The 25,668-nt window shown below is 43.1% G+C and overlaps 1 protein-coding gene across 4 annotated transcripts in view; it reads left to right on the top strand.

The window, feature by feature from the left end:
* The window catches only part of LOC110527446 (gamma-aminobutyric acid receptor subunit beta-3), a 58,181-nt gene extending 34,505 nt beyond the window's left edge, over positions 1-23,676 (top strand). For 2 of the 4 annotated variants that reach the window (XM_021608717.3, XM_021608719.3), the window contains 7 exons: positions 9,944-10,164; positions 12,039-12,121; positions 13,319-13,456; positions 16,022-16,174; positions 19,467-19,714; positions 19,861-19,944; positions 20,397-23,676. In XM_021608717.3, coding sequence (XP_021464392.3) covers positions 9,944-10,164; positions 12,039-12,121; positions 13,319-13,456; positions 16,022-16,174; positions 19,467-19,714; positions 19,861-19,944; positions 20,397-20,753 — 1,284 coding nt within the window. In that variant the 3' untranslated portion in view covers positions 20,754-23,676. The remainder of the gene's footprint in view (positions 1-9,943; positions 10,165-12,038; positions 12,122-13,318; positions 13,457-16,021; positions 16,175-19,466; positions 19,715-19,860; positions 19,945-20,396) is intronic. The other 2 variants (XM_090240337.1, XM_021608720.3) reach the window with 1 other exon arrangement.
* The last annotated feature ends 1,992 nt before the right edge of the window (positions 23,677-25,668 follow it).

Genomic DNA, 25,668 nt, shown 5'->3' with positions numbered 1-25,668 from the left:
AGTAGATTGCAACTCTGCCCCCTTTAGCAGTTCTATCTTGATGGAAAATGTTGTAAATGGGGATGGAAATCTCAGAATTTTCTAAACCTCTCAGAATTTTCTAAGCCTTCCTAAACCAGGATTCAGACACAGCTACGACATCAGGGTTGGCGGAGTGTGCTAAAGCAGTGAATAATGCAAACATAGGTAGGAGGCTTCTGATGTTAACATGCATGAACCCAAGGCTTTTCCGGTTACAGAAGTCAACAAATGAGAGCGCCTGGGGACACACAGGGCCTGGATTAACCTCTACATCACCAGAGGAACAGAGGAGGAGTAGGATAAGGGTACGGCTAAAGGCTATAAGAACTGGTTGTCTAGTGCTTTCGGAACAGAGAGTAAAAGGAGCAGAACGCTGGGCATGGTAAGATAGATTCAGAGCATAATGCACAGACAAGGGCATGGTAGGGTGCGAGTACAGTGTAGGTAAACCTAGGCATTGAGTGACAATGAGAGAGGCTGCATCTCTGGAAGCGCCAGTTAAGCTAGGTGCGATCTCCGCATGTGTGGGGGGCTGGGGCAGCTGAGGCATGTAAGCGGGACTAGGGGCTTCGCAGTAAAACAAAACAATGAGAGCTACCCTTAACAACAGTATACAAGGCATATTGACATTAGAGGGAGGCATAAAGCAATCACTGGTGTTGATTGGGAGGGCTAAGACAACAACGGATAAACAGCTAAGACAACAACAACAACAACGGGTAAATGGAGATGAATGGGTGGTCAGTTAGCTACACACAGGGCCTGAGTTTGAGGCTGGGGCCGACAGATAAACAAAATGAAGTACCGTGTTAATGAACAGTCCAGTAGAGTCAGCTGTGTGGCCAAGTGATCATAGAGTCCAATAAGCAGCAATGGACGAAACAGGGAGCTGCTCGGCAGTCGTCACTACGCTAGGCGAGCAGGAGACACGGCGCTCAGAGAGTTAGCGGGCTGGGGCTAGTAGCTGGGTCCTCACCGACATCAACGACGCAGAGGCTGGTTGAGAGCACATCGGCCGAAATACGTCAGCAGATCAGTCGTGATGGATCGGCGGGGCTTGGTGTCGACAAAGGGTCCAGGCCAATTGGCAAGAGAGGGATTGTAGTTGGTGTATTTTGTTTGCTAGCCGGGGGAATGGGCGTAGCTCGAGGCTAATTGGTGCTTTCATCTGGACAAAGGCGTTAGCAACAATAGCCACTCGGTAGCAGCTAGCTAGCTGCGATGATCCGGTGTAATGGTCCAGAGCATGCGGCAGGAATCCAGTGATGTAGTGGGGGAAAAAAGCAGTTAGATATGTTCAGGGCTGATATCACGCCGTGCAGACTGGCAGATATTATCTGGGCTATCCAGGCTAAAGCGGCTGGTGTCTGTGCTAAAGGTAAAGACTGCTAGCAGTGACTAACAATGACTAAATAGCTAGTAGCTAATTAGATGGCTAGCTTCTGAAGGATAGCTTCTGATGCAGGTACCAGTTATAAGGTCTAAAAAAATAGCAGATCCGTACCACGTTGGGTGAGGCGGGTTGCAGGAAGGTATACTTAATTTGAAAATGGAAAAAGAGATTGAAATGTATACAGAACATTTTTAAAAGCTGAATATTTACACGGGACAAAAACAAACACGTCTTGCTGCTACGCCATCTTGGTTGAGGCCACTGTGTTCTTGGGAACCTTCAATGCTGCAGAAATTTTGGGGGACCCTTACCCAGATCTGTACCTTGAGACAATCCTGTCTCTGAGCTCTACGGACAATTCCTTCGACCTCATGGCTTGGTTTTTGCTCTGACAATTTAACAGTGTAATAGTAACCAGTAGCAGAATAAATAGATACATACTAATGGTAATGGCAATCAATAATCAATGGATTCCAACAGGCCCCTCAGGCGCGACGCTGCTGAAGGCCCATTCTGCTAACCTGCTAGCTACCTAGAGCTACTTGGAACCCTACTAATTCCACGACTGGTCTATCAGCGTCACCCAACGAAGAGGCAAAAACAGACTTACCCCCATCGCGACGTCCGCCAAAGGCTAACTTGATAGCCCCGGTCTACTAACTGCTAGCCCCTGCTAACTGCTTGCTTGCCTGCCCCGGTCTGCTAACTGCTAGCCCCTGCTAACTGCTTGCTTGCTAACCTGGTCTGCTAACTGCTAGCTTGTTTAGCCCCGGCCTACTAACTGTTAGCGTGTTAGCATCGGCCTGCTAACTGTCTGAATCGCCGTGTTCCCAGTCAGCCCAACCACTCACTGGACTCATATGTTCACCTGGCTATGCATGCCTCTCTCTAATATAAATATGCCTCGTCCATTACTGTCCTGTTTAGTGATTGCTGTCTTATTTCACTGTAGAGCCTCTAGCCCTGCTCAATATGCCTTAACCAACCATGTTGTTCCACCTCCTACATATGCGATGATATCACCTGGTTTAAACGTCTCTAGAGACTATATCTCTATCATCATTACTCAATGCCTAGGTTTACCTCCAATGTACTCACATCCTACCGTACCTTTGTCTGTACACTATACCTTTAATCCATGCTATCGTGCACAGAAACCTGCACCTTTTACTCTCTGTTCCGAATGTGCTAAACGGCCAGTTCGTATAGCATTTAGCCGTACCCTTATCTTACTTCTCCTCTGTTCTTCTGGTGATGTAGAGGTTAATCCAGGTTAATCCAGATTGCTCCCCCTATCTTCTGAGCTCGTGCTACTAGGTGACCTAAACTGGGACATGCTCAACACCTTGGCCATCCTACAATCCAAGCTTGATGCCCTTAATCTCATACAAATTATCAATGAACCTACCAGGTACAACTCCAAATCCGTAAACACGGGCACCCTCATAGATGTCATCCTAACTAACTCACCCTCCAAATACACCTCTGCTGTTTTCAATCAAGATCTCAGCGACCAATGACTCATTGCCTGCATTCGAAATGGGTCAGCGGTCAAACGGCCTCCACTCATCACTCAAACGCTCCTTAAAACACTTCTGCGAGCAGGCCTTTCTAATTGACCTGGCTGGGTATCCTGGGAATGACATTGACCTCATCCTGTCAGTAGATGATGCCTGGCTATTCTTTAAAAGTGCCTTCCTCACCATCTTAAATAAGCATGCCCCATTATTTTTTTTAAAACTAGGAATAGATATAGTCCTTGGTTCACTCCAGACCTGTCTGCCCTTGACCAGCACAAAAACATCCTGTGGCGTTCTGCATGAGCATCGAATAGCCCCCGTGAAATGCAACTTTTCAGGGAAGCAAGGAACAAATATACACAGGCAGTTAGGAAAGCTAAGGCTAGCTTTTTCAAACAGAAATTTGCATCCTGTAGTACTAACTCAAAATAGTTCTGGGACACTGTAAAGTCCATGGAGAATAAGAGCACCTCCTCCCAGCTACCCACTGCTCTGAGGCTAGGAAACACTGTCACCACTGATAAATCCATGATAATTGAGAATTTCAATAAGCATTTCTCTACGGCTGGCCATGCTTTCCACCTGGCTACCCCTACCTCGGTCAACTGCCCGGTACCCTCCAAAGCCCCCACCATTTCTCCTTTACCCAAATCTAGATAGCTGATGTTCTGAAAGAGCTGCAAAATCTGGACCCCTACAAATCAGCCGGGCTAGACAATCTGGACCCTCTCTTTCTAAAATTATCTGCCGAAATTGTTGCAACCCTTATTACTAGCCTGTTCAACCTCTCTTTTGTATCGTCTGAGATTCCCAAAGATTTGAAAGCTGCCGCGGTCATCCCCCTCTTCAAATGGGGTGACACTCTAGACACAAACTGCTACAGACCTATATCTATCCTACCCTGTCTTTCTAAGGTCTTCGAAAGCCAAGTTAACAAACAGATTACTGACCATTTCGAATCCCACCGTACCTTCTCCGCTATGCAATCTGGTTTCAGAGCTAGTCATGGGTGCACCTCAGCCACTCTCAAGGTCCTAAACGACATCATAACCGCCATCGATAAGAGACATTACTGTGCAGCCGTATTCATCGACCTGGCCAAGGCTTTCGACTCTGTCAATCACCACATTCTTATTGGCAGATTCAACAGCCTTGGTTTCTCAAATGATTGCCTCGCCTGGTTTACCAACTACTTCTCTGATAGAGTTCAGTGTGTCAAATCGGAGGGCCTGTCCAAAATTAAATCTAGAATTGGCTTCCTATATCTCAACAAAGCATCCTTCACTCATGCTGCCAAACATACCCTCGTAAAACTGACCATCCTACCGATCCTCGACTTCGGTGATGTCATCTATAAAATAGCCTCCAATACTCTACTCAACAAACTGGATGCAGTCTATCACAGTGCCATCCGTTTTGTCACCAAAGCCCCATACACTACCCACCATTGCGACCTGTACGCTCTCGTTGGTTGGCCCACGCTTCATACGCTTCGCCAAACTCACTGGCTACAGGTCGTCTACAAGTCTCTAGGTAAAGCCCCGCCTTATCTCAGCTCACTGGTCACCATAGCAGCACCCACTCGTAGCACGCGCTCCAGCAGGTATATCTCTCTGGTCACCCCCAAAGCCAATTCCTCCTTTGGTCGTCTTTCCTTTCAGTTCTCTGCTGCCAATGACTGGAACGAACTGCAAAAATCTCTGAAGCTGGAGACTGATATCTCCCTCACTAGCTGTAAGCACCAGGTGTCAGAGCAGATCACTGCACCTGTACATAGCCCATCTGTAAACAGCCCATCTATCTACCTACCTCATCCCCATACAGTATTTATTTATTTATCTTGCTCCTTTGCTCCCCAGTATCTTTACTTGCACATCTACCATTCCAGTGTTTAATTGCTATATTGTAATTACTTCGCCACCATGGCCTATTTATTGCCTTAACTCCCTTATCTTACCTCATTTGCACTCACTGTATATAGACGTTTTGTTTTGTTCTATTGTATTGTTGACTATGTTTTGTTTATTCCATGTGTAACTCTGTGTTGTTGTATGTGTCTAATTGCTTTGCTTTATCTTGGCCAGGTCGCAGTTGTAAATGAGAACTTGTTCTCAACTAGCCTACCTGGTTAAATAAAGGTGAAATAAAAAATCAAAAATCAAAAAAACAGACAGCAGTGTGAAAAATGTGGCAATTTTTCATACACATGACATTCTCAAGAACAAGGCGCAAAATTGAATATACAGAGAGCCAAAATAGAAGAAAGAGATGAACTAATTAATTCACTGATTACATAATGAATGTTCTGGGTGATGTTCAATTAAGACAACAAGTTTTGCATTATGTAATATTCATCCTGGAGGATGTTCACGCGTCTCAGGATGCTGATCGAGGATCTGTTTTGCCCTTTAGATCATAATAAATTGAGGTTACGTTGACACGGAGGACCTAAACCTGGATCAGCACTCCTCCTTTTGTGACACTTGACACATACGGACCCTGGTCTTGTAGTGATTGCGATCATTCTAGTAAGCACTGTAACCCGACCAAGTAAACCATTAATATGCTTTGATCTTCCTGAAACCAGGGACAGTTGTTTACGTTGGAACAGGAGGCTCTTTTGCGCCGCGACAATGGAAGTAGCCTGTAGGAAATGTGTAAATGAGATGCTCCTCTTTTCCCTTTGATAGAAGAATCTCTTTGAAGATAATATGTAGTCCCGTGGGGACTCTATATCTTTGAAATGGCAGAATTAGCTCTAAAACACTGGCTGGTCCTACATAGTGTAGGTAAATACTGCTTTGTGTATAGTCAGTGATCTTGGGTTAATAAGCTGTTCTCTCTCTCTCTCTCTGTGAGAACCTCAGTGATGGCTACATTTGCAGTTTGTCTTCCAAAGGGATGTTTTCTCTCTACTCTTAACACTGCATGGAGGAGGCAGGGGAGAGACTGTCATAGCCGTAGCCATCAGTTACCATGGGAACTAGGGTAATTACTAACACATACTGTATGACTGTGTATTGACTGCACCCAGGTGATGGTAGAACTTGAAAAACAGTATTGACCAAAGAAAATTGATGACCCATCTGAATGGACACTGTGCACTTCCTTTGTTATATTTCCCCAGTTTATTGAACAATAGATTTTTACTTAAATGACTGTCCATTTCAGGTTAGTTGAATCTCAAGCAACTGGAGTAAAAAGAGAAGAAATGTTGTAGGGTAGCTTCAGTCAAATTGTTGTTGTATGTAGAAGATATGAACCCATAAGGGACTGCAGAAATGGATATCGATTTGAATTCGATATGAGATAGCCCGAGTAACCAGCCATCAGTCCCTCTGCAGAGTGGGTGTGTGGGTGCAGAAAATCTGTCATATGGAGTGGATATTTTTTCTCTCTCTAACTGTTCCTGTCATTAATGTTAGCTTTTCTCTGTGTCTATCTGAAGAAATCCTGCCCCATCTACAGCCCATAGACCATACTGACCGTGGAATTTACATAAAGGTTCATTTTAACTTTCCTTCAGGAACTATGTGCAACCAGATGTCGAAGGGCACCATTATCACCATAACCCCTATGAATATTGGCAGGTCTACTAGGGGTTGTGAGGCAATTGGTCTCCTGAAGTTACGGCCGTAATTCCCAGAGTGCTGTAGGAGAGTTATAAGAGGTGGAACGGGGTTATGCTTAAACGCTGACCCCCACTTTATCATTTTTGATTGCTATCGGACATGATTCTATCGATCCAAGAAACCAGCTCTCTGCAGTAGCATGATCCCGCTACAAAGTCTATATAGCGAGTGTGAGCGTGTGTGTGTGTGTGTGTGCGTGTGCATGTGCGTGCGCGAGTGCCTCCTTTTGTGCATGGCAAAGCTGAAGATGTGTGCCCACATTTCCGGTGCAATGCTTTGGCCCAGCATCATAGCATGTTATTTGTGTCGGTGTACACAGGCAGCTATTTATCCCTTCAGTCTTCTGTGTAATTCTTGGTCGATTCCTGCCCCTGGGGAATCACTTGTAAAATCCTGTATGAATCCTTTTATCACAGTTTTAATTCATCTATCAAACCCCACTAATGCACGTACAGAGAGATTCATTGTTATCGCAGCCAAAGCTCTGTGTGTTTAGAAGCCATTATTATCCATTACATCTCTATATACGGCTCTGGGTCTCCCCTCTCATAGTGTATGTAAGATCATTTCTGGGGTAATCAGCTCCTACCACTAAAGGCCCTTAGAGTAGATCAGAGACCATGCATGCTATTTTTAATATGCTGTTGAGGTTCACCACAGAAGTGGGGAGAGAGGGTGATTACCCGCAGTGAAAAATGGGCTTCCAAAGAAGAAATCTCTTGGGGAAGCCTGTGCAATTGCTTTGAAAATTACCGACTGCGTCAAATGATTCTTTACTGATTTTGGATTGACAATAATGTATAACCGAATTAGCGAGATTGATTTGCTTTTATGACTGTTTGCAATTTGAGGGTCACTGTTAGTGTAGTTTATCGCTGTTTGGCTTAGTATGTTGTTATTGATGGTTACTAAGATGTTAGCTGACTATTGTAACTGCACTATGAATATCTCCTGTTTTAACATTTTATTTAACTAGGCAAGTCAATTAAGAACAAAATCTTACAATGACAGACTAGGAACAGTGGGTTAACTGCCTTGTTCAGGGGCAGAACAACAGACCTTGTCAGCTCGGGGATTCGATCAAGCAACCTTTTGGTTACTGGCTCAACACTCTAACCACTAGGCTACCTGATTTACATCAATCTGTTTGATAATATATAGCTAAGCACCTTATAGAGGTTGTGTTTGTGCCTACAGTACATGATGGCATGTGGGCACCGCATGCAAATAAGCCGTACATAGCTACTCACAATGTCAGTTTGAATTGTATTGGCTAATGACCTTGGGGTCTACGCATAACTTCATCTTTCTACGAATGCGTGATGTCACAAGGAGACCATTTTGTAAATGCGCTAAACATACACAGATTTACGGCAAGGGGTGAGATCAAAGTATTACGGATGTTGTTGGTGGGATAGGGCCCGGTTCATAAAGAGTGGTTTTGTGTGAAAGCATGATCATGATAAGCTAGTTGTTTGATAATGAGGAGCATCTGTTGGAGACAGGGAGCAGATGCAATGACAAATGAATAGTAGGCTACTGCGTCGGTCAGTGTACAGGGGATCATCACACACGGTAGGTTGATCATCACACAGGGGATCATCACACACGGTAGGTTGATCATCACACAGGGGATCATCACACACGGTAGGTTGAGCATCACACAGGGGATCATCACACACGGTAGGTTGAGCATCACACAGGGGATCATCACACACGGTAGGTTGATCATCACACAGGGGATCATCACACACGGTAGGTTGAGCATCACACAGGGGATCATCACACACGGTAGGTTGATCATCACACAGGGGATCATCACACACGGTAGGTTGATCATCACACAGGGGATCATCACACACTGTAGGTTGATTTAAATGACCCCACCAAACAAGAGCAGGTTCAACTCCCTCAAAGCCTGTGTCCCAAATGGCACCCTATTCCCTATGCAGTGCACTACTTTTGCCCAGGGTCCACTGTGTAAGGGTGCCATTTGGGATGCCGCCCAGTGTCATCAGTAACATTAGGTCACTAAATGAATTACAGAAGGACAAAAAAAAACGCTCTCTTGGAGAATGTAGTAGCAGTAAAATTGCAGTAATATGGATGACCATGACTGACCATTCCTTACAGGGTGCGTTATTGAATGAAAATAAATCAAAGGCTATACACAAGCATACACACACACACACACACGCACAGAGCTAAACAGTGCGCATTAAACATGCAAAGAGCCTTCCCCTCAGTCCTTCCAGGTTGATTCCAGGTTGATTCCTCCTTCGAGGAGATCACCACAATTGCCACTGTAGCATGACAGCATCAGTGTGATAAACTGTCTGATTCAGAGTCAGACTTCACAAGGGGAGCAACTACTCCTTTATTTGAAATGCTCTGTGATTGTCCCCGTGCAAGATTTATAAGAATTCCAAGGCAGCTGCGGCTTTGAATGCAGGACCCGTCTAGAGTGGTTATTTAAATCATTCATGCTCTTTCATGTAAAGACTTATCTAAAACTACATCGCTGACTGGTTCACACTTCTCACCCCTGGAACACTCCCATCTTGAAATACCTGAAATAATCTCCGGGGACATCATTGAACAGTTGGTTGGAGGTGTACGGAGTCATACATTTAGTGTACATTTTGTATCTCTTTATCCTAAAAACTGATCAAATGGAGGGAGTACGTGCCCCCTCACTTTCAATTGGCATGATGTCTTGCCTCTGGCTCTCCTCCATAGCAAGCTGCAAAGACTGAGTAGGCTGCACTGAAATATTGGACCCAATACTACACAATGTAATTGGCTTTAGTCAGAGACCATGTGGTTGGCTCCACTCATAACAGTGCTGCTGGCGTAGAGAGAGAAACACATTGCTGTCGGGTATTTTGGAGTGTGTGGCGGAGCCACTTGGACAGACTCCTGGTACAGCCTGGCCCTGCCTACAGTATGGCTGTTGTGTAATCGCCATTAGGACTGTGGCTGAATCACACAGCCATGCCACACTGTTCCTCCTGCTACCTGGTGGGAAGCCTTCTACTGCGGCGGCCATTTTGACACAGAGGGTCGGTATTGAGGAGAAGTGGAGTGGGTTGAGTGGGTCTGAGGGGAAATTTGGAAAATCAGTTTGGTTGGCAGGAGGATGTGTCAGAGTAGCACACTGTGTGCCATCACGTTGCAACCTTTCCCCTCACCATTCAGACAGCTTGTGACTGTAAACTCCACATCTCTCCTCCCAAAATAGGCTTATCCACAATCATTCTCAGGACTATGGGGTGCAGACTCAAGAAACACACACACATGCACTGTATGTCAATAAAAAATAAGGAAGTGTATATACTACAGTATACTAACATCACCATGTGTTAATCTCCTTCCAGGACTACACTTTAACCATGTACTTCCAGCAGTACTGGAGGGACAAGAGGCTGGCGTACTTAGGGATCCCACTGAACCTCACTCTGGATAACCGGGTAGCAGATTCACTCTGGGTCCCTGACACCTACTTCCTGAATGACAAGAAGTCCTTCGTCCACGGTGTGACGGTCAAGAACCGCATGATCCGCCTCCACCCGGATGGAACAGTGCTCTACGGCCTGAGGTGGGTTCCAAAGCAGTGGAACCAATGGGTTCTAGATGAATGCATCCAAGACTGATTCATTTGAAGGGATATCACAATATTTTATTATTTTATAGTAATAAATGCTGTATGAGCTGCTAGTTTTTTTAAATATGTTTTTAAAGAAGTGGGACATTCCCACTCCTCTCTTTTTGTCTGTTTATTGGATAGCATAGACGGAGAGGAATAATAGAGGAGAGAGCCCAAAAATAGCAGTGGACCAGATTCTCAACCATGCTGCAGTGATCTTTGTGTTCCGGAGGCAGTGGCTTAGACCACTGGTCCACCTCTAGGCCACCAGCTGCTATGTTTTTGGCTAGTAAATATAATCCCTTCCTATAGGCTCAATTTCGACATATTGGTGCAGTAGCGTGTACATTGTCAAGCTTTGTTGAAATGTGTATTTTTAAAACATATGGTAAGATCAGAAGAAAACAACATAAGAAAAAGATAATGTATAGATGATGATGCAGGCTCAGCTGTTGCTTTGTTATGATTGCCTGTTTCAATATTCATAGCCATTGGTCTTTGTTGTTTGACAAGTCCTGAATTGTTCATCAGGATAATAAATATGTATGATGCATGGTTTTCTTCCAAATTGAGCCATCCAGCATGGAAATTCAATGATTTTTGCATATGATTCACTCACACTGGACTTGTTTTGAATTATACGTAGTTGGATTCAATACAATGCATTGATTCTGTTCTTTTAACATCCTGTAAATCTGTTTCATGTACCCCCTCTAAAGAGTGTGTGTGTGTGTGTGTGTGTGTGTGTGTGTGTGTGCGTGTGTGCGTGCGCGCACGTGTGTAGGTGGAATCATCCATCTTGTCTAATAGCTTCTGACGAACACACTCGTCTGGATGTAATGCATTTCTGAGATGACAGTATAGCTATGTGACCTGGCATTCTTATCCATAAAGACATATATAACGTATGTGTTTTAGATTGTGGAGCTTAAACTGTCTAGTGGTCACAGCTTCACTAACGGAGTCCAGGAATTCAGCAACTTGTGCAAACGTGATTAGATTCTGACTTCTTCAAGCCAAGGGTACTTGGGGAAGATCAATCGTTGTTGTACCGAAAATATTCAACCTCACGATCTGACCAAAAGGACAAAACCCCTAGGGTTCATAGCTATACCGTTTAGCAGACACTTTCATACAAAGCAACTTACAGTCACGAGTGCGTATATTTTACGTATGGGTGGCCCTGGGAACAAACCCATTATCCCGGCACTGCAACACCCTGCTCTACCAACTGAGCCATACAGGACCACAGTCCACTCGTCATTATCCCAACTCAATCAATCACTCACCCTGAAACCCACGGTCCAACTGTAAGTGATAATGTATGGAATGGAATCCCAGAGTAGGATTTCCAGACATTACTATGTGGAATGTTCAGATGTTACATTACCTGTCCAGTAAAGTAACCGAGACGTGAGTGTACTGTAATGATGAGTTCTGGTTCTGAAGGCTTATTTCGTCATATCTGGTCTACCTGGCTGAACCTGATACCAACTGAAACACTATGAGTGAAGATCAATGCACATATATAGTTTCTCTAATACAATTATAGTCTATACTGGTATGTATTCAGTTGAAGCTCTTCTTGCTTACAAGTGGGACCAGAGAGATATCCTTTCTCTCTGTGGAGTTGACTGTGGTTGTTCAGGAGATCATAACGTGATGGGTGAATAACATCATAATGTAATAATATGGTTTCATGCACAGGTGAGAAGATTAGGTGGATCCACAGCAGACAGTATGGATGGAGAACGTGTGTGTGGGCTCCGGTAAAGCTTACGTTAACGTGATCCTCTTTCCCCCTTGTGTGTGTGTGTTGACCTCAGGATCACAACGACGGCAGCCTGTATGATGGACCTGAGGAGGTACCCTCTGGACGAGCAGAACTGCACTCTGGAGATCGAGAGCTGTGAGTGACCTCAATACCATCAACCTCTGAAATGACTATTTCTCTATTAGATTTCATGTGTATACCATTTTACTATTTCAGTATAAATAATATTTTAGTAAAAGATATACAACCACAATGGAGATTATGGTGAGACTGGATGTTAAATGTCCAATGCAGCCGTTTTTATCTCAATATCAAATCACTTCTGGGTAACAATTAAGCACCTTAATAAGCATCTTATTTTTCAGTTCAAATGTTAAACGAGAAACAAAAATGGACTCTTTGGGAGTGGTCGGAATGGGGAGGGGAAAACGGAAAACTAGCTGTTATTGGCAGAGATGTTTGGAACTCTCTTTCTTATTCGTCTATTATACTAATTTACCACATGGTTATGTCACCAGGAAGGCCAAAACTCCATCCCACCAAAACACGCTGAAATGTCAGGTGGTCTTTTCATAGCTCTTACTCTAAAAGGGCATTATCATCATTTTCACAATTTCACAGTACTATTGCAACCTCTGAGTGTGGAAATATACACTGAGTACACCAAACATTAGGAACACCTTCCTAATATTGAGTTGCAAGGACTCTACAAGGCATCGAAAGCGTTCCACAGGTATGCTGGCCTGTGTTTTAACTACATTGGCAGCACGTTTCCTCCATGTGCTGCCAATGCTTCCCACCGTTGTGTCAAGTTGGCTGGATGTCCTTCGGGTGGCGGAGCATTCTTGATACACACGGGAAACTGTTGAGTGTGAACAACCCAGCAGCATTGTAGCTCTTGACACAAACAGGTGTGCCTGCCACCTACTAGCATACCCCGTTCAAAGGCACTTACATTTTTTGTCTTGCTCATTCACCCTCTGAATTCACCCTCAAGGCTTAAAAATCCTTCTTTAACCTGTCTCCTCCCCTTCATCTACACTGATTGAAATGGATTTAACAAGTGTTAGAGTTGCGTCAATGAGATCAACAAGGGATCACAGCTTTCACCTGGATTTACCTGGTCAGTCTATGTCATAGAAAGAGCAGGTGTTCTTAATGTTTTGTTTACTTGTATACAGAACTCAGAAAAATCATGTTTTTAATTGCCCTGGGGCTTTTTATTGGTTAAATTGAGAGAGTGGAGTTTTAATGATCTGTGACTTAGTTTCTTCACATGGTATCCCACTCCAGGAGGTTCATTCTAACCCTGTCTTTCTTTCTGTGGTTCAGATGGATACACGACAGATGACATTGAGTTCTACTGGAAGGGAGGAGACAATGCGGTGACGGGGGTGACACGCATTGAGCTGCCACAGTTCTCCATAGTGGACTACAAGCTGGTGTCCAGAAATGTTGTCTTTTCCACAGGTAAAAAACACTTTCTCAGAAAATATACAGCCCGACCATGTTATTTTACAGCTAGCTTTTTACCCAACCAGTGCTCTACTATGAAACTCTTCACTGCTACTTCAGTTTTCTAGTGGCTGTATCTTCCAGTTCGGAAGAAATGTTATTGGTATCATTGACATCGTTTGGTGCGTGGGTGCTTGCATGTTCATGTATGTCAGGGTGTGAGAGTTTGTATGTATATGCACTTGCTTGTATGGGAGAATTCCTCGTCTACCTTTATTTGAGAACCCGACGGCAGCCATTACATTTGAGCGTCCAGTGTGGCCCCTCTATACTCTTTCCTCTCTCCCTGGCTCCTCTGTGGCCCCCTGTCTCCCTTCTCCCTGGCTCCTCAGTGTGGGCCCCCCCTCTTCCCTCTCCCTGGGTCCTTGGTGTGACCCCCTGTCTCCCTTCTCCCTGGAGGGCCCCCTCTCTACTCTCTCCCTGGCTCCTCTGAGGACCCCTGCATCATACTTCAAAGGCCTGTCTCCCTCCCCGAGCCTGGCTAAAGACCAACTTTCTTCCATGTGCTACTGTTGCTGGCTTCACTCACAGAGACTCACACAGGAGCAGTGAATGATGGTAGGATGGCAATTACCCAGCTGTTTTCTTCAGCTCTTTAAAAGAGGGAAGCCACAGAGAAGCAGCCTGGGAAACAGGGCATCAGAAATTCATGTGGAAAATAAGGCCCAGAGCATCAATTATTCCCCTCCAAGCTCACAAGGAAACATTGCCATAAGGATTTGAAGTTTTAATGTCATGTACACGAGTACAGTGAAATGCCTTTTTCTTGAACCCAACAATGCAGTAATCAATCAACAATATAGTGCTAAAAATAACATGATGTAGAACAAAAACACACAGGAAACAGAAATAAGAAGTACACAAGAAAGTAAGTAAGCATACTATATACAGGGTTAGTCAGTTCCAGTACCATATTTACAATGTGCAGTGATACTGTAGCGGTAGAGGTAGATATGTGTAGGGGTAAGGTGACTAGGCATATATAATAAACAGAGTAGTAGCAGCGTATATGATGATTGTATGTGAGTCGTTGTGCGGGTGTGTAGTCAGTATAAATGTATGTGCATAATATTATGTGTGTGTGAGCAAATTATGAATTGAGTGTTTGTGTGTTGGAGTGTCTGTGTGCGTGAGTGTGCAGGGCCCTGTGAGTGTGCATAGAGAAAGTACAATGTAAATAAATGAAATACAAAGGTCAACTCCGATTGGTTGTTTCAGATTGGTTGTTTTCCCATGCTCCCCCCCCTCACTTTAGTAGTGCATAAAGGGGATCTGTGTTGAACTGGTGAACGTTGTCAGAACGTTGTCGGACATCGCACCCTTGCATTACGAGAGTTTTCGCGGTCGTGGTCGTCAAGGGTGTTGTCATGGTTACCGTATCACCATCATCGCCATCCTCCTATTCCTTCCTCTCCTCCTTCTCATCCCCCTCTTCCTCCTCCTCATAACATATGGTGTACTCTCCCACTCGCTGACGTACGTCCAGAGACACAGCTAGTGTGAACGCTTAGTTGCACACCTACATCCTCTGTATCACCAATCTTCTTTCAACACCTACTTTCGCCTCCCACTATCTCTTGCATAATGTTACCTTTCTTAAAGGGACAGTTCCCTCCCTTGACGAATGTACCACATCTCACGTATACAGTACACGGACAGCAATCCGTGGATCCAGATAGTTTGTGATTTGAGAGTTAGATTATTATTTTTTTGAATGTTTGTGTGCAAATCAGTGGGAGTGGTATGATCCATGTTAGCGTGACTCAAACCCCGTGCTTAAATAAATAGCCACGGTAATGTGTAGTATTGGAGGACATTTTTTAGGTAAACTTTTCTTAGTAGCAGTGAAAGGACTTGTTCCTATCGCTTAGAGGTGTACAACTGACACCCTTGAGTTCTGCATTCCTTCTGGTACTCGTTTTGCCCTTGGCGCTTAATGGATCAATAAGTGTCATTGATTGGCTGAGGAGTCCACACACTTGGATACCCAGATGTTAATTTGTCTCTGATTAACAAGGCAAGGCATGGACGAAAACCAGCAGACGCTACGACCCTTGAGGACCAGAGTCATGCATCACTGGTGTAATGCTATACAGAGAGGAATGTGCAACTCAAATGGACATTTACGATGACAGATATGTGATAAAGTGTGTTTTTCATAAGTCAGGTCAGAGAAGAAATACGTACATTACCAAATGCCTAACATATCAAGCTCCAAGACTTTTATACATGCATAAATTATGAAATAGTTTAAAATAAATAATATATGTCGATTGAAAGTGCAACATTTTCTATCATCACAGTTAGTATTGAAATATTTTATTATTTGCCTCGCATTCAGCCACTGTTTGTCAAATTGTTGTGAAGTATGGTTCAAGGATGCTTGTTTCCATAGTGATAAATTCAACCCATGCTGCCATTGCCATAGAAACAAAAACAAAAACACGAGGTGTTCCAGTATGCTCCTCGAACCAAGAAGTCGTTCATTCTATTCAACCGCTCAACATCTCGTTTTCATAGGTGCCTACCCACGACTGTCTTTGAGCTTCAAGCTAAAGAGGAACATCGGCTACTTTATCCTGCAGACCTACATGCCCTCCATCCTGATCACCATCTTGTCCTGGGTCTCCTTCTGGATCAATTACGATGCCTCGGCTGCAAGAGTGGCATTAGGTTGGTGTACAGCCCCATATGTTACACATTGTACAATATTAACAGGCCTCTGAATCCCGTTTCCCTATCATGTGTGACTGATCACAACATCCCACTAATTATACACTCTTAGAAAAAAAGGTGCTATCTAGAACTCAAAAGGGTTATTCGGCTGTGTCCCCATAGGAGAATCCTTTGAATAACCATTTTTGGTTCCAGGTAGAACCATTTTGCGTTCCATGTAGAACCCTTTCCACAGGTGCTTCTACATGGAACCCGAAAGGGTTCTGCCCGGAACCAAAAAGGGTTCTCCGAAGGGGACAGGCGAAGAACCCTTTTGGAACACTTTTGTAGGGTCACACACACGGTCTAGTCCGTGAGATAATTATATTCTAATTTTATTTTGATGGTCTACTCTGTATTGCTGAGTGGACAGATTCCCCTGCACTCTCTCATGAACATAAAGCAGAGAATTGGGAGGTCTTTGCAAAGGCCTGCAATATCCGGTGGCTTGCTAATAAGGAGTCCACCAGAGAAAAACATTAACTCCCTCAGTGATGGATCGTTATGGGATTTCCGTGGCCACCCAGAAGGGTGCTTTGTGGAGGCTGCATCCCGGTAAGAGCAGCAATCAAGATATCAATGCAGTGGGGAAACAATTGAATTGTTTGAAGGTAAAATTGATTAGGGAGCAGTGTTACAGTGAATTCCAAATCCAGACGACCCACTTGGCCCTAATCTTGTTCCAGCACATTTTCTTCACTCTCTCGTGGTGTACCTTTACTCAATAACTCTGAGCAAAAAGAAATAAAACTCCCCATTGAGTTACAGTACGTACATTTTAGCAGACTCTCTTATCCAGAGCAATCCTTTTTTTTTCATACTGGGTCCCACGTGGGAATTGAACCCACAACTCTGACCATGCTCTAACAACTGAGCCACGCAGGACCTACAGCGCAGTCAGTGTAGCTCACCAACTCCATGCATTCTGTGATATACAGGATGCATGGTGCGAGTAAAGCAGGGTACAATAACCTGGAACTGTACGTGCAGTGTTCAGCAATGTAACACTCCGAATGTTTGTTCAAAGTACCAGTGCTGTTAAATGTCCTCCTAGAGTTGCTAAGGCTGATGTGATCATACGTCCTCAATTTTAGACTAGGGTATCTTCTGACACTTGAGTGTGGACCAAATCTCATTTCTTGATAACCTCGCACCCAATTTCAGAGAACAGACGATAGGAATAAGGTATCGATAATGCCGTTAGCAAGCAGAGTGCTACAGGATCTGAAGTCATTTGCACAATGCTTTAGTGGCGTCTTCATAATGATTATGCAGCAGAAATAGAGTAGGGAGGCTGTCTGAAACATACAATTAGAGAGACATTAAAGGGGCAGTCTGGGATTGGTGGATCCATTTTTTAAAACTTTTAAATGAATGAAATATACTGTATATACAGTGGGGCAAAAAAGTATTTAGTCAGCCACCAATTGTGCAAGTTCTCCCACTTAAAAAGATGAGAGAGGCCTGAAAAAAAATCCAGAAAATCACATTGTAGGATTTTTTATGAATTTATTTGCAAATTATGGTGGAAAATAAGTATTTGTTCACCTACAAACAAGCAAGATTTCGGTCTCTCACAGACCTGTAACTTCTTCTTTAAGAGGCTCCTCTGCCCTCCACTCGGTACCTGTATTAATGGCACCTGTTTGAAATTGTTATCAGTATAAAAGACACCTGTCCACAACCTCAAACAGTCACACTCCAAACTCCACTATGGCCAAGACCAAAGAGCTATCAAAGGACACAAGAAACAAAATTGTAGACCTGCACCAGGCTGGGAAGACTGAATCTGCAATAGGTAAGCAGCTTGGTTTGAAGAAATCAACTGTGGGAGCAATTATTATACATCTAGTTTATTGTTCAGTAGCAGACCAGTATGTTAGCAGATGTGGAGTACTTACCACTTTCTCACTTTTGGGAGGTACTATTTAAATGCATAATACCTACACATCTGACATTTTTCCTTTGAAAGTGGCTAGAGAGAGAGAGAGAGAGAGAGGCAGTGAGAGTGAGAGAAGCTCCATAAAAATATATTTATCCCCAGAGAGTCCGGTCTCCTGATGAAAAAGGAGGGAGGCCCACGGGCACATGGCCCTGTGATTAAATTGTCAGGTCGGTGGGTGCAGTGAAGGACAGAGAGTAATAGAACCACAGAGGGAACACCGATAAAGAAGATGGCTGCCGTTCAGCAAAACCCCAGAGATCGCTGCAATGAATAAAAGCAAAAGGGGGAGAACGCTGCTGTTCCTCAGAGCGAGAAAAACACACACACACACACTGACACAGCAAACCGGTAATACTTAAAACTGTCCCCTTTAATGTACCAATAAATCAAGGAAAGGGCCAGATTGATCCTATACTCTAACTACTTCCAGTGTTGCTTTATGACAGTACTAGCTACTGGTGCACATGGTTTATATTTCTTGTAAAGGAAAATACATTTCTGCATGGACAACAGATTAAGCATGTGCAAAGAAAGCATTGTCTCCATAAAGAGACCTTTCTTTAGGACATAACGTATAGTATATTTAACATGAGACATTCAATTCAACTTCTTCCACTGTTAAAATGTCACTCACAGCTGGAGGCTGAATGTACACAATTATTCAATGAGTTGTTTGGGGTCGGTGGTGTCCGAGGGGCAAGTAGAGGACACATTTTTGAATTTCTACCAGGGGAAGTTATTTTGGCTCAGAGCACAACAAGACTAGCCAAGTCCCATTCGTTATATACTGTAGCCAACTCTTCTACCATTGTCACACCATGCGTGTTTCGGAGGAGGAGTTAATTGGCCAAAGCACAAACAGACTGGAGCACCAAGCTACAACGACGCAATCCAAAATTCGATCAAATAATTTTCTGCTCTGTCCTGGGAGGTGGTTTGGCCAGAACGCAATTACAAATAATTAGTAGACTGAAAATTGACCACAAGAATCCCAAACAGACATAATGTTTGACCAAAACATAATTATTTAAAAGCTTGCTTACATTTGAATATGATCACGTGTCTCTCCATTAAACGTGCCCACGTTTAATGGAGAGACGTGATCATATTCAAACGTAAGCAAGCTTTTAAATAATTGTTTTAGTTCCCATACTTGGGAACATATTTATTTAATTAAAATCACTTGGAGCTGATTTCCTGGCTTTTTTTTACAGTCTTTATGTCCAACAATGAAAATTAGAAATATTCTCAGAACTTGTGGGGCCAGTTGGGGAACCCTGCCTTAATCTGTCTGTTGTAATCCAGGGATCACCACTGTGCTCACCATGACCACCATCAACACCCATCTGAGAGAGACGCTCCCCAAGATCCCCTACGTCAAGGCCATCGACATGTACCTGATGGGCTGCTTCGTCATGGTCTTCCTGGCCCTGCTGGAGTACGCCTTCGTCAACTACATCTTCTTCGGCCGAGGACCACAAATGCAGAAGAAGCTGGCAGAGAAAGCCGAGAGGGCCAACAATGAGAGGGCGGCCAAATATGACACCAACCGGGTAAGTCTTCATGAAGATCTCTGTCGAGATGCTCTAACTTCTTCAAAGTTCTTCCAAGTTGTCGGGCGTTATCTTTGCGGTCCGCACACTCTTATGACGGCAGATCAGAAACTCTATAAATATGGTGTTGTGTTTCTTGTGGTTAGTCTCCTCAGGAAGGAGGTAAAACGTCATCTCTTAAGCTGACTAAGCAGCCTAATAGAGCAAAAACGCTCCGTGTCTCACAGTCGGTGAGTCTTGACCAGCGGACACGTATTTTTTCACGATCTGTCTGACTTGTCTGTCACCATTGACTGACATTACATGTTTCATGTCCGCATGAGAATTTAATGAGTCTGTACGTGTCGCTTGTTACCCAAGTTGTCATTGTCCTTTGTTCAACTTCTGGTTTGACGTTTGCACGTCCAATGCAAGTCTGCAAGCCCGCTAATGTGTATGTTCCATAGTGTCGCTACAAAAAAAGATATTGTGCTGTGTTGTCCATTCGAACGTTCATTCAAAGTGCCTTGTTCTCATTCCTGCATAGTCTCATATATTGATTCTCCAATGTATGTCATTAGTCTAAATGGGCTTATCGTGGACATAGTTCTGGTTCTCATCTCACCCTTGAACCCGTCCAGAGCAGGACCATCATGTTGTCGTAGCTCCAGATAATACATCAATGTTCTACTTCCGTCTCCAGGCGGAGTCCCACGGTAATATCCTGCTGACCACCCTGGAGATCCATAACGAGGTGGCAGGAAATGAGGTCACCACCAGCCTGGCGGACAGCAGGAACTCCTCCGTCATGGGATTTGACAACACCAGCACAGGTACCGGCGTCCAGTGCAGGAAGGCGAGCCGGTCCTCGGGTCCTCGCCACAGCCTCGACAGGCACGCCCAGCTCAAGAGGCACAAATTGCGGCGGCGCTCGTCGCAGCTCAAAATCAAAATCCCTGACCTGACGGACGTAAACGCCATCGACAGGTGGTCGCGGATTATCTTCCCCTCCGTTTTCTCCCTCTTTAATCTAATCTACTGGATGTATTATGTCAACTGATTGACTGATTTTAGGGTTAGGTGGTGTTAAGAGTATTTTAAAAAATGTTCCCTTCGTCATTGTTTTGTCTTTTTTACGCGACAGGAAATGTTTTGCTATCGAAAAACAAAGGACTGCCTCTATATGGCACAGACAAAATGATTTGACTTCTTTGTTAAAGTTTTTATATTTGCAGTCATACTCAAATTATGGATTGCGGTGGATTGCTAATTCTTAAAATGGTGTACAGAACTATGTGCATAAATACCCATACCGTAGGACTGGTACTGTCTATTTCCCAGTAGTCTTGCCCCTCTGTAGTTTGATAATGGAGATCTTTATACCCAATTCAATATTTGCAAGAAAGAAAAGGTCATTCTTACATTGTTTTTTTTTGTTTTTTTTAACAAACCCAAATAAAATAAAAATGTTATGTAATGTATTACACTTGAAAATTATATTATCTGACCATTATCTGTGCAATGAATTGTAATGAATACTTTATCATTATTTACATATTATTTGTAATTTATGCGAATCAATGCAAAAAATATATACGCATGTTTGTGATGCTTTATCACGTGTGTGTATATATATTTTTTGTCTTGGTCAGATAATATAATTTTCAAGTGCACATACAGTATTTGCAAATTTTACAGTGAAGTGGTCCTGTTAATGTATGTCTATGTACAGTGTATTATTATTAGTAGTGGTGTTGCTATTATTGCATAGGTGCAAATTAATGTCTACTGTTGAGGGTTTAATATCTCAGGTTCTACATTTTGCTAATTGGCAACCATTACGTTTTCAAAATCCTGTCAAACAGTCTTGAAATTGGAATATTGATTGGTAATCTAAACATACCCACCACTGCACTCAATGAATCTGTCACGGTTCACATCTTTTCTACCTGATATTGTGAATGCATGACAGGGTTTCACTCAGTAAATTGACGGCATTCCTTTAAATCAGCTCCATCTTTGATAGCTGTCGAACTCTCCTGCCAACGGCCTAGTGCTATATACTGTATCACATGTCTTTGTGAAATGTTCTGATATTTTTGTAAGGTGTAACGTTGACTAAAGCTACAGTATGTTAACTCTCTCTCTTGCGCGCTAGCATTGTAGAAAATAGATTCCCTTGGTTCACAGCATTCCATGGAAGTGGCAGGGTTGAGGGTTTGTTTGGTTTTTAGCATTTGACTGATATTTACTGCTGAAATGACCTCCAACTGTAAATATAATGTATATAACAGATTTGATGTAAGTGTGCATTTTTTTTTATTTGGGGTTGTCTAATTAGTTGTCGGTTTTTATAAGACAATGTGAAATACCGATGACATTTCTGTCCTCTTTAAATGCTTGAAAATCTATTGAATGAACATGTGGGGTTGATCCTATTTTTTTTTTATTCCTTTCTTCAGGTTTAGTAGCGATGAATGCCATGAGACTATCTGTCAAATGCACCGACAATATAAATAATACAACGAAACACATTGTAAATCAAGGGCATTGCGAACCACTGATATACACAGTACATCATCTATTTCTATCATCTATTCTGCACAGCTATCATAGAAGCACATACGATGTGTCAGTCTCTCAGTTTTACAACTGATGCATGAATTCTGTTCTACAGGGCAAGGACAACGAGCCATGGTCATTAGATTGTAACCAAACATCTAACGCATCCCATTAGGAAATGTAATCAACGGCATGGAAGTAGCTAACATTTGGTGAAACATTGCCGTTGTTCATCTCATGCTGCTCTAGGCGAGAGACGATGCCTAGATGGCACTGTCTCTTGTTTCTCTATGCATGTTAAATTGCATGAGTAATGTCGATTAAAAACAAAAACTTAACCCTACCATCTTAAACCTGTAGCGCAGGTTACAAGTACAGTTCCAAGAGATTGTGATAAACTGCCATTCACTGGTTGGTTACAGAGCAACCAATCATATCCTGGGGTCAATGGCTGGGATTCACAACGACAGTCTTCAAATATATAACACATTTATATACGCATAAAGAATAAATCGCGTGCCCATGTATTTTACCATTACCAACTTGCAGCCAATTGCTTATAGTAGTGACATGTATCTCTGGTATGTAAATATGCTTTGCTACTTGATCATTAAGCTTGTTGTGTGTTTTGGGTTTGAGTGATATAATGGTAATGTGTGTGTGGTTGCACACGCTGGCCTATAACAGTTCCAGACCCCGGGGTTTCCCTTCTCTACTGTGTAGATGAGGCCGTGTTGGCTGGGTCTTGGTGTAAGATGACTAATATCTCTTGGTCTTGGTGTAAGATGAGTCATTTATCTTGTTCTTGGTGCAAGATGAATCAAATATCTTGTTCTTGGTGTAAGATGAGTAATCTTTCCCGAGACGTAAAGACTTGAGTTAGCCCTTCAGAGCTAATGCCTAGTCTTTAGATCAGAGGGCTGACGGTCTTGTGGCATGCAGGAGACCTGGGTTTGAATCCCAGTCAGTCACATTGGCACCTTCAATCTGACACTGTTTCATGCATTAAGTGCACTCATCTTTGCTGGCTTCTAATGTTGTCTGGCCCATTATGGAATGTCAACATGTTCTGTTCTGCCATAAATGTATATTTAGGTATAGATATCTGTGTTTATATTTCTCTCCCTTATTTCTTTAGGTTATAATGTTGCTCTATTAATGAAATAATATCAATTGTATGACAGTAATATCGGGTTTTGCATCCATTCAAATCCATGTTTTCTGTAACACTTCTGTTATAAGCTATAGCAACAGGATGAACAATGGACAGACTTCAAAGACAACATTTCTTGTTCCTAATGCATTTCTGTTGAATGATTGAATCTAGACAAAGCCCAATAGTTTATGTTTTATATGTCAGGTGAAGATAAACAAATGATTACCAGTATTCCTGGATTGTGATTAAAACTGTATTTATCAATTCATGTGTGTGTGTGTGTGTGTGTGTGTGTGTGTGTGTGTGTTGCATGTTCTGATATGCCTTCCGTGACTGTAAATACACAAAATAGGTGTTCATAGCCATGTACACTGAATATAATTAATGCATTTTTATCTCTCACAGTGTACATATTAACTCTTAAGGAAGTGTTTTTTTCATTACTCAAAGGGTTTAATTTAACACTGGATTAGTGGGATTCATGTGTACACTGAAAGTGTTACATTTAACACTGTCCCAGTTTAATTTGCTACAATTATGATCTTCGACAGCAATCATGGACTGTAGGTCTGTGCCTCCTACAAATTGGGTATTCATACTCTAGTACACGTCCAAAAAATGCTTCACACTCTGCCTCTCCACCATCCAGCCATCTAGCTTAATTAAAGCAAGGGCCCTGGGCCGTGACCTACAGTATAAGTCGTCCATTACTCTGAAGTTGGACCCGCTAGACATACGATCATTTTATCTGAGTAAGGAACCATCTACACTTTAGGTCAACCTGTCTGGGGCACAGAACCAACAACACACTTAACCCGCACGGTCCGAGGGATTACACTATGTCATAAAGTGCCCCAAAACACAACCCTTTCCCTTCAAAGTTATGGCATCAATGAATCATGCGACTCCAAGTCCTGAATTTATCATACTGTTTATTTTTATTTAACTAGGCAAGTCAGTTAAGAACAAATTCTTATTTACAATGACGGCCTAGGAACAGTGGGTTAACTGCCTTGTTCAGGGGCAGAACGACAGATTTTGTTTTACCTTGTCAGCTCAGGAATTTGATCTAGCAGTCTTTCGGTTACTGGCCCAACGCTCTAACCACTAGGCTTGCTGCCACCCCTGTTACTAGTAAGCCCAACAGGGTTTTGTATGCCAAAGTGCAGCCTACTCATCGTGGTTGCCGCCAACAAAACAACACATCTAAGGAGACGTTGAGATGGAGCCAATAAAACGCACTTATACACTATAGGCAATATAACACGATAGAGACATAAGTGTTATGACTCTGTTACCAGTAACCTTATGGGGCAAGTGGTGTGATTGTGGGGGTCGCCATAGAATACACCTATTTTGTGTAGGAGGTGTGGTTGATAAATTGGTTGTAATAACAGGCTGAGGGAAAATGATTCTGTATTTCCTAGAGGGGATCTCAACCCAGCATTAGAGTGTACAGCTGCCAGAAAGGTGACAGAGGCAACTGTGGAATAATTGTCACACCCTGATCTGTTTCACATGTCTTTGTGATTGTCTCCACCCCCCGCCTGGTGTCACCCATCTTCCCCATTATCCCCTGTGTATTTATATCTGTGTTCTCTGTATGTCTGTTGCCAGTTTGTCTTGTTTGTCAATCAACCAGTGGTTTTGTCTCAGCTCATCTCTCTTTTTCTCACCTTCCTGGTTTTGACCCTTGCCTGTCCTGACTCTGAGCCCACCTGCCTGACTACTCTGTCTGCCCCTGAGCCTGCCTGCCGTCCTGTACCTTTGCCCCACCTCTGTTTTACTGACCCCTGGCCGCCTTGACCTGTCTATTGCCTGCCATTGTTGGATTATTAAACCATTGTTAATTCGACATTGTCTGCATCTGGGTCTTACCTTCATTCCTGATAATAATGGTGATATTCAGGCTTTGACTGACCAGTAGGCACCATTGAACTAATTCTCACTTTTATTACACCAATGATCAACCTCATTTGACCCATTACTATTATGATTCTACAGATATGAAGGCACAAACCCCATGACAAAATACAGCCAATCACAAGCACTCTACGTTGTGATTAAACTTTACGTAGTATCGGTATAAAATACCTAATATGCAGTGGTTTCAAGAGTTAATCATATACAGTATGCAATATTTATCCACCCTAAGGTACCATGGGGATCTGGCGACTACATATAGATGGTGGAAATGAATTTCTTTGCAGCCTACCAGTTCTCTGAGGTAAAAAACAATAGTGTATATGAATAATTG

The sequence above is a fragment of the Oncorhynchus mykiss genome, chromosome 7, assembly GCF_057628025.1.
Source record: "Oncorhynchus mykiss isolate SJ-2025 chromosome 7, ASM5762802v1, whole genome shotgun sequence".
NCBI lineage: Eukaryota > Metazoa > Chordata > Actinopteri > Salmoniformes > Salmonidae > Oncorhynchus > Oncorhynchus mykiss.
Note: the sequence above shows the minus strand (reverse complement) of the source record. Positions and strands in the feature narration are given on the sequence as shown.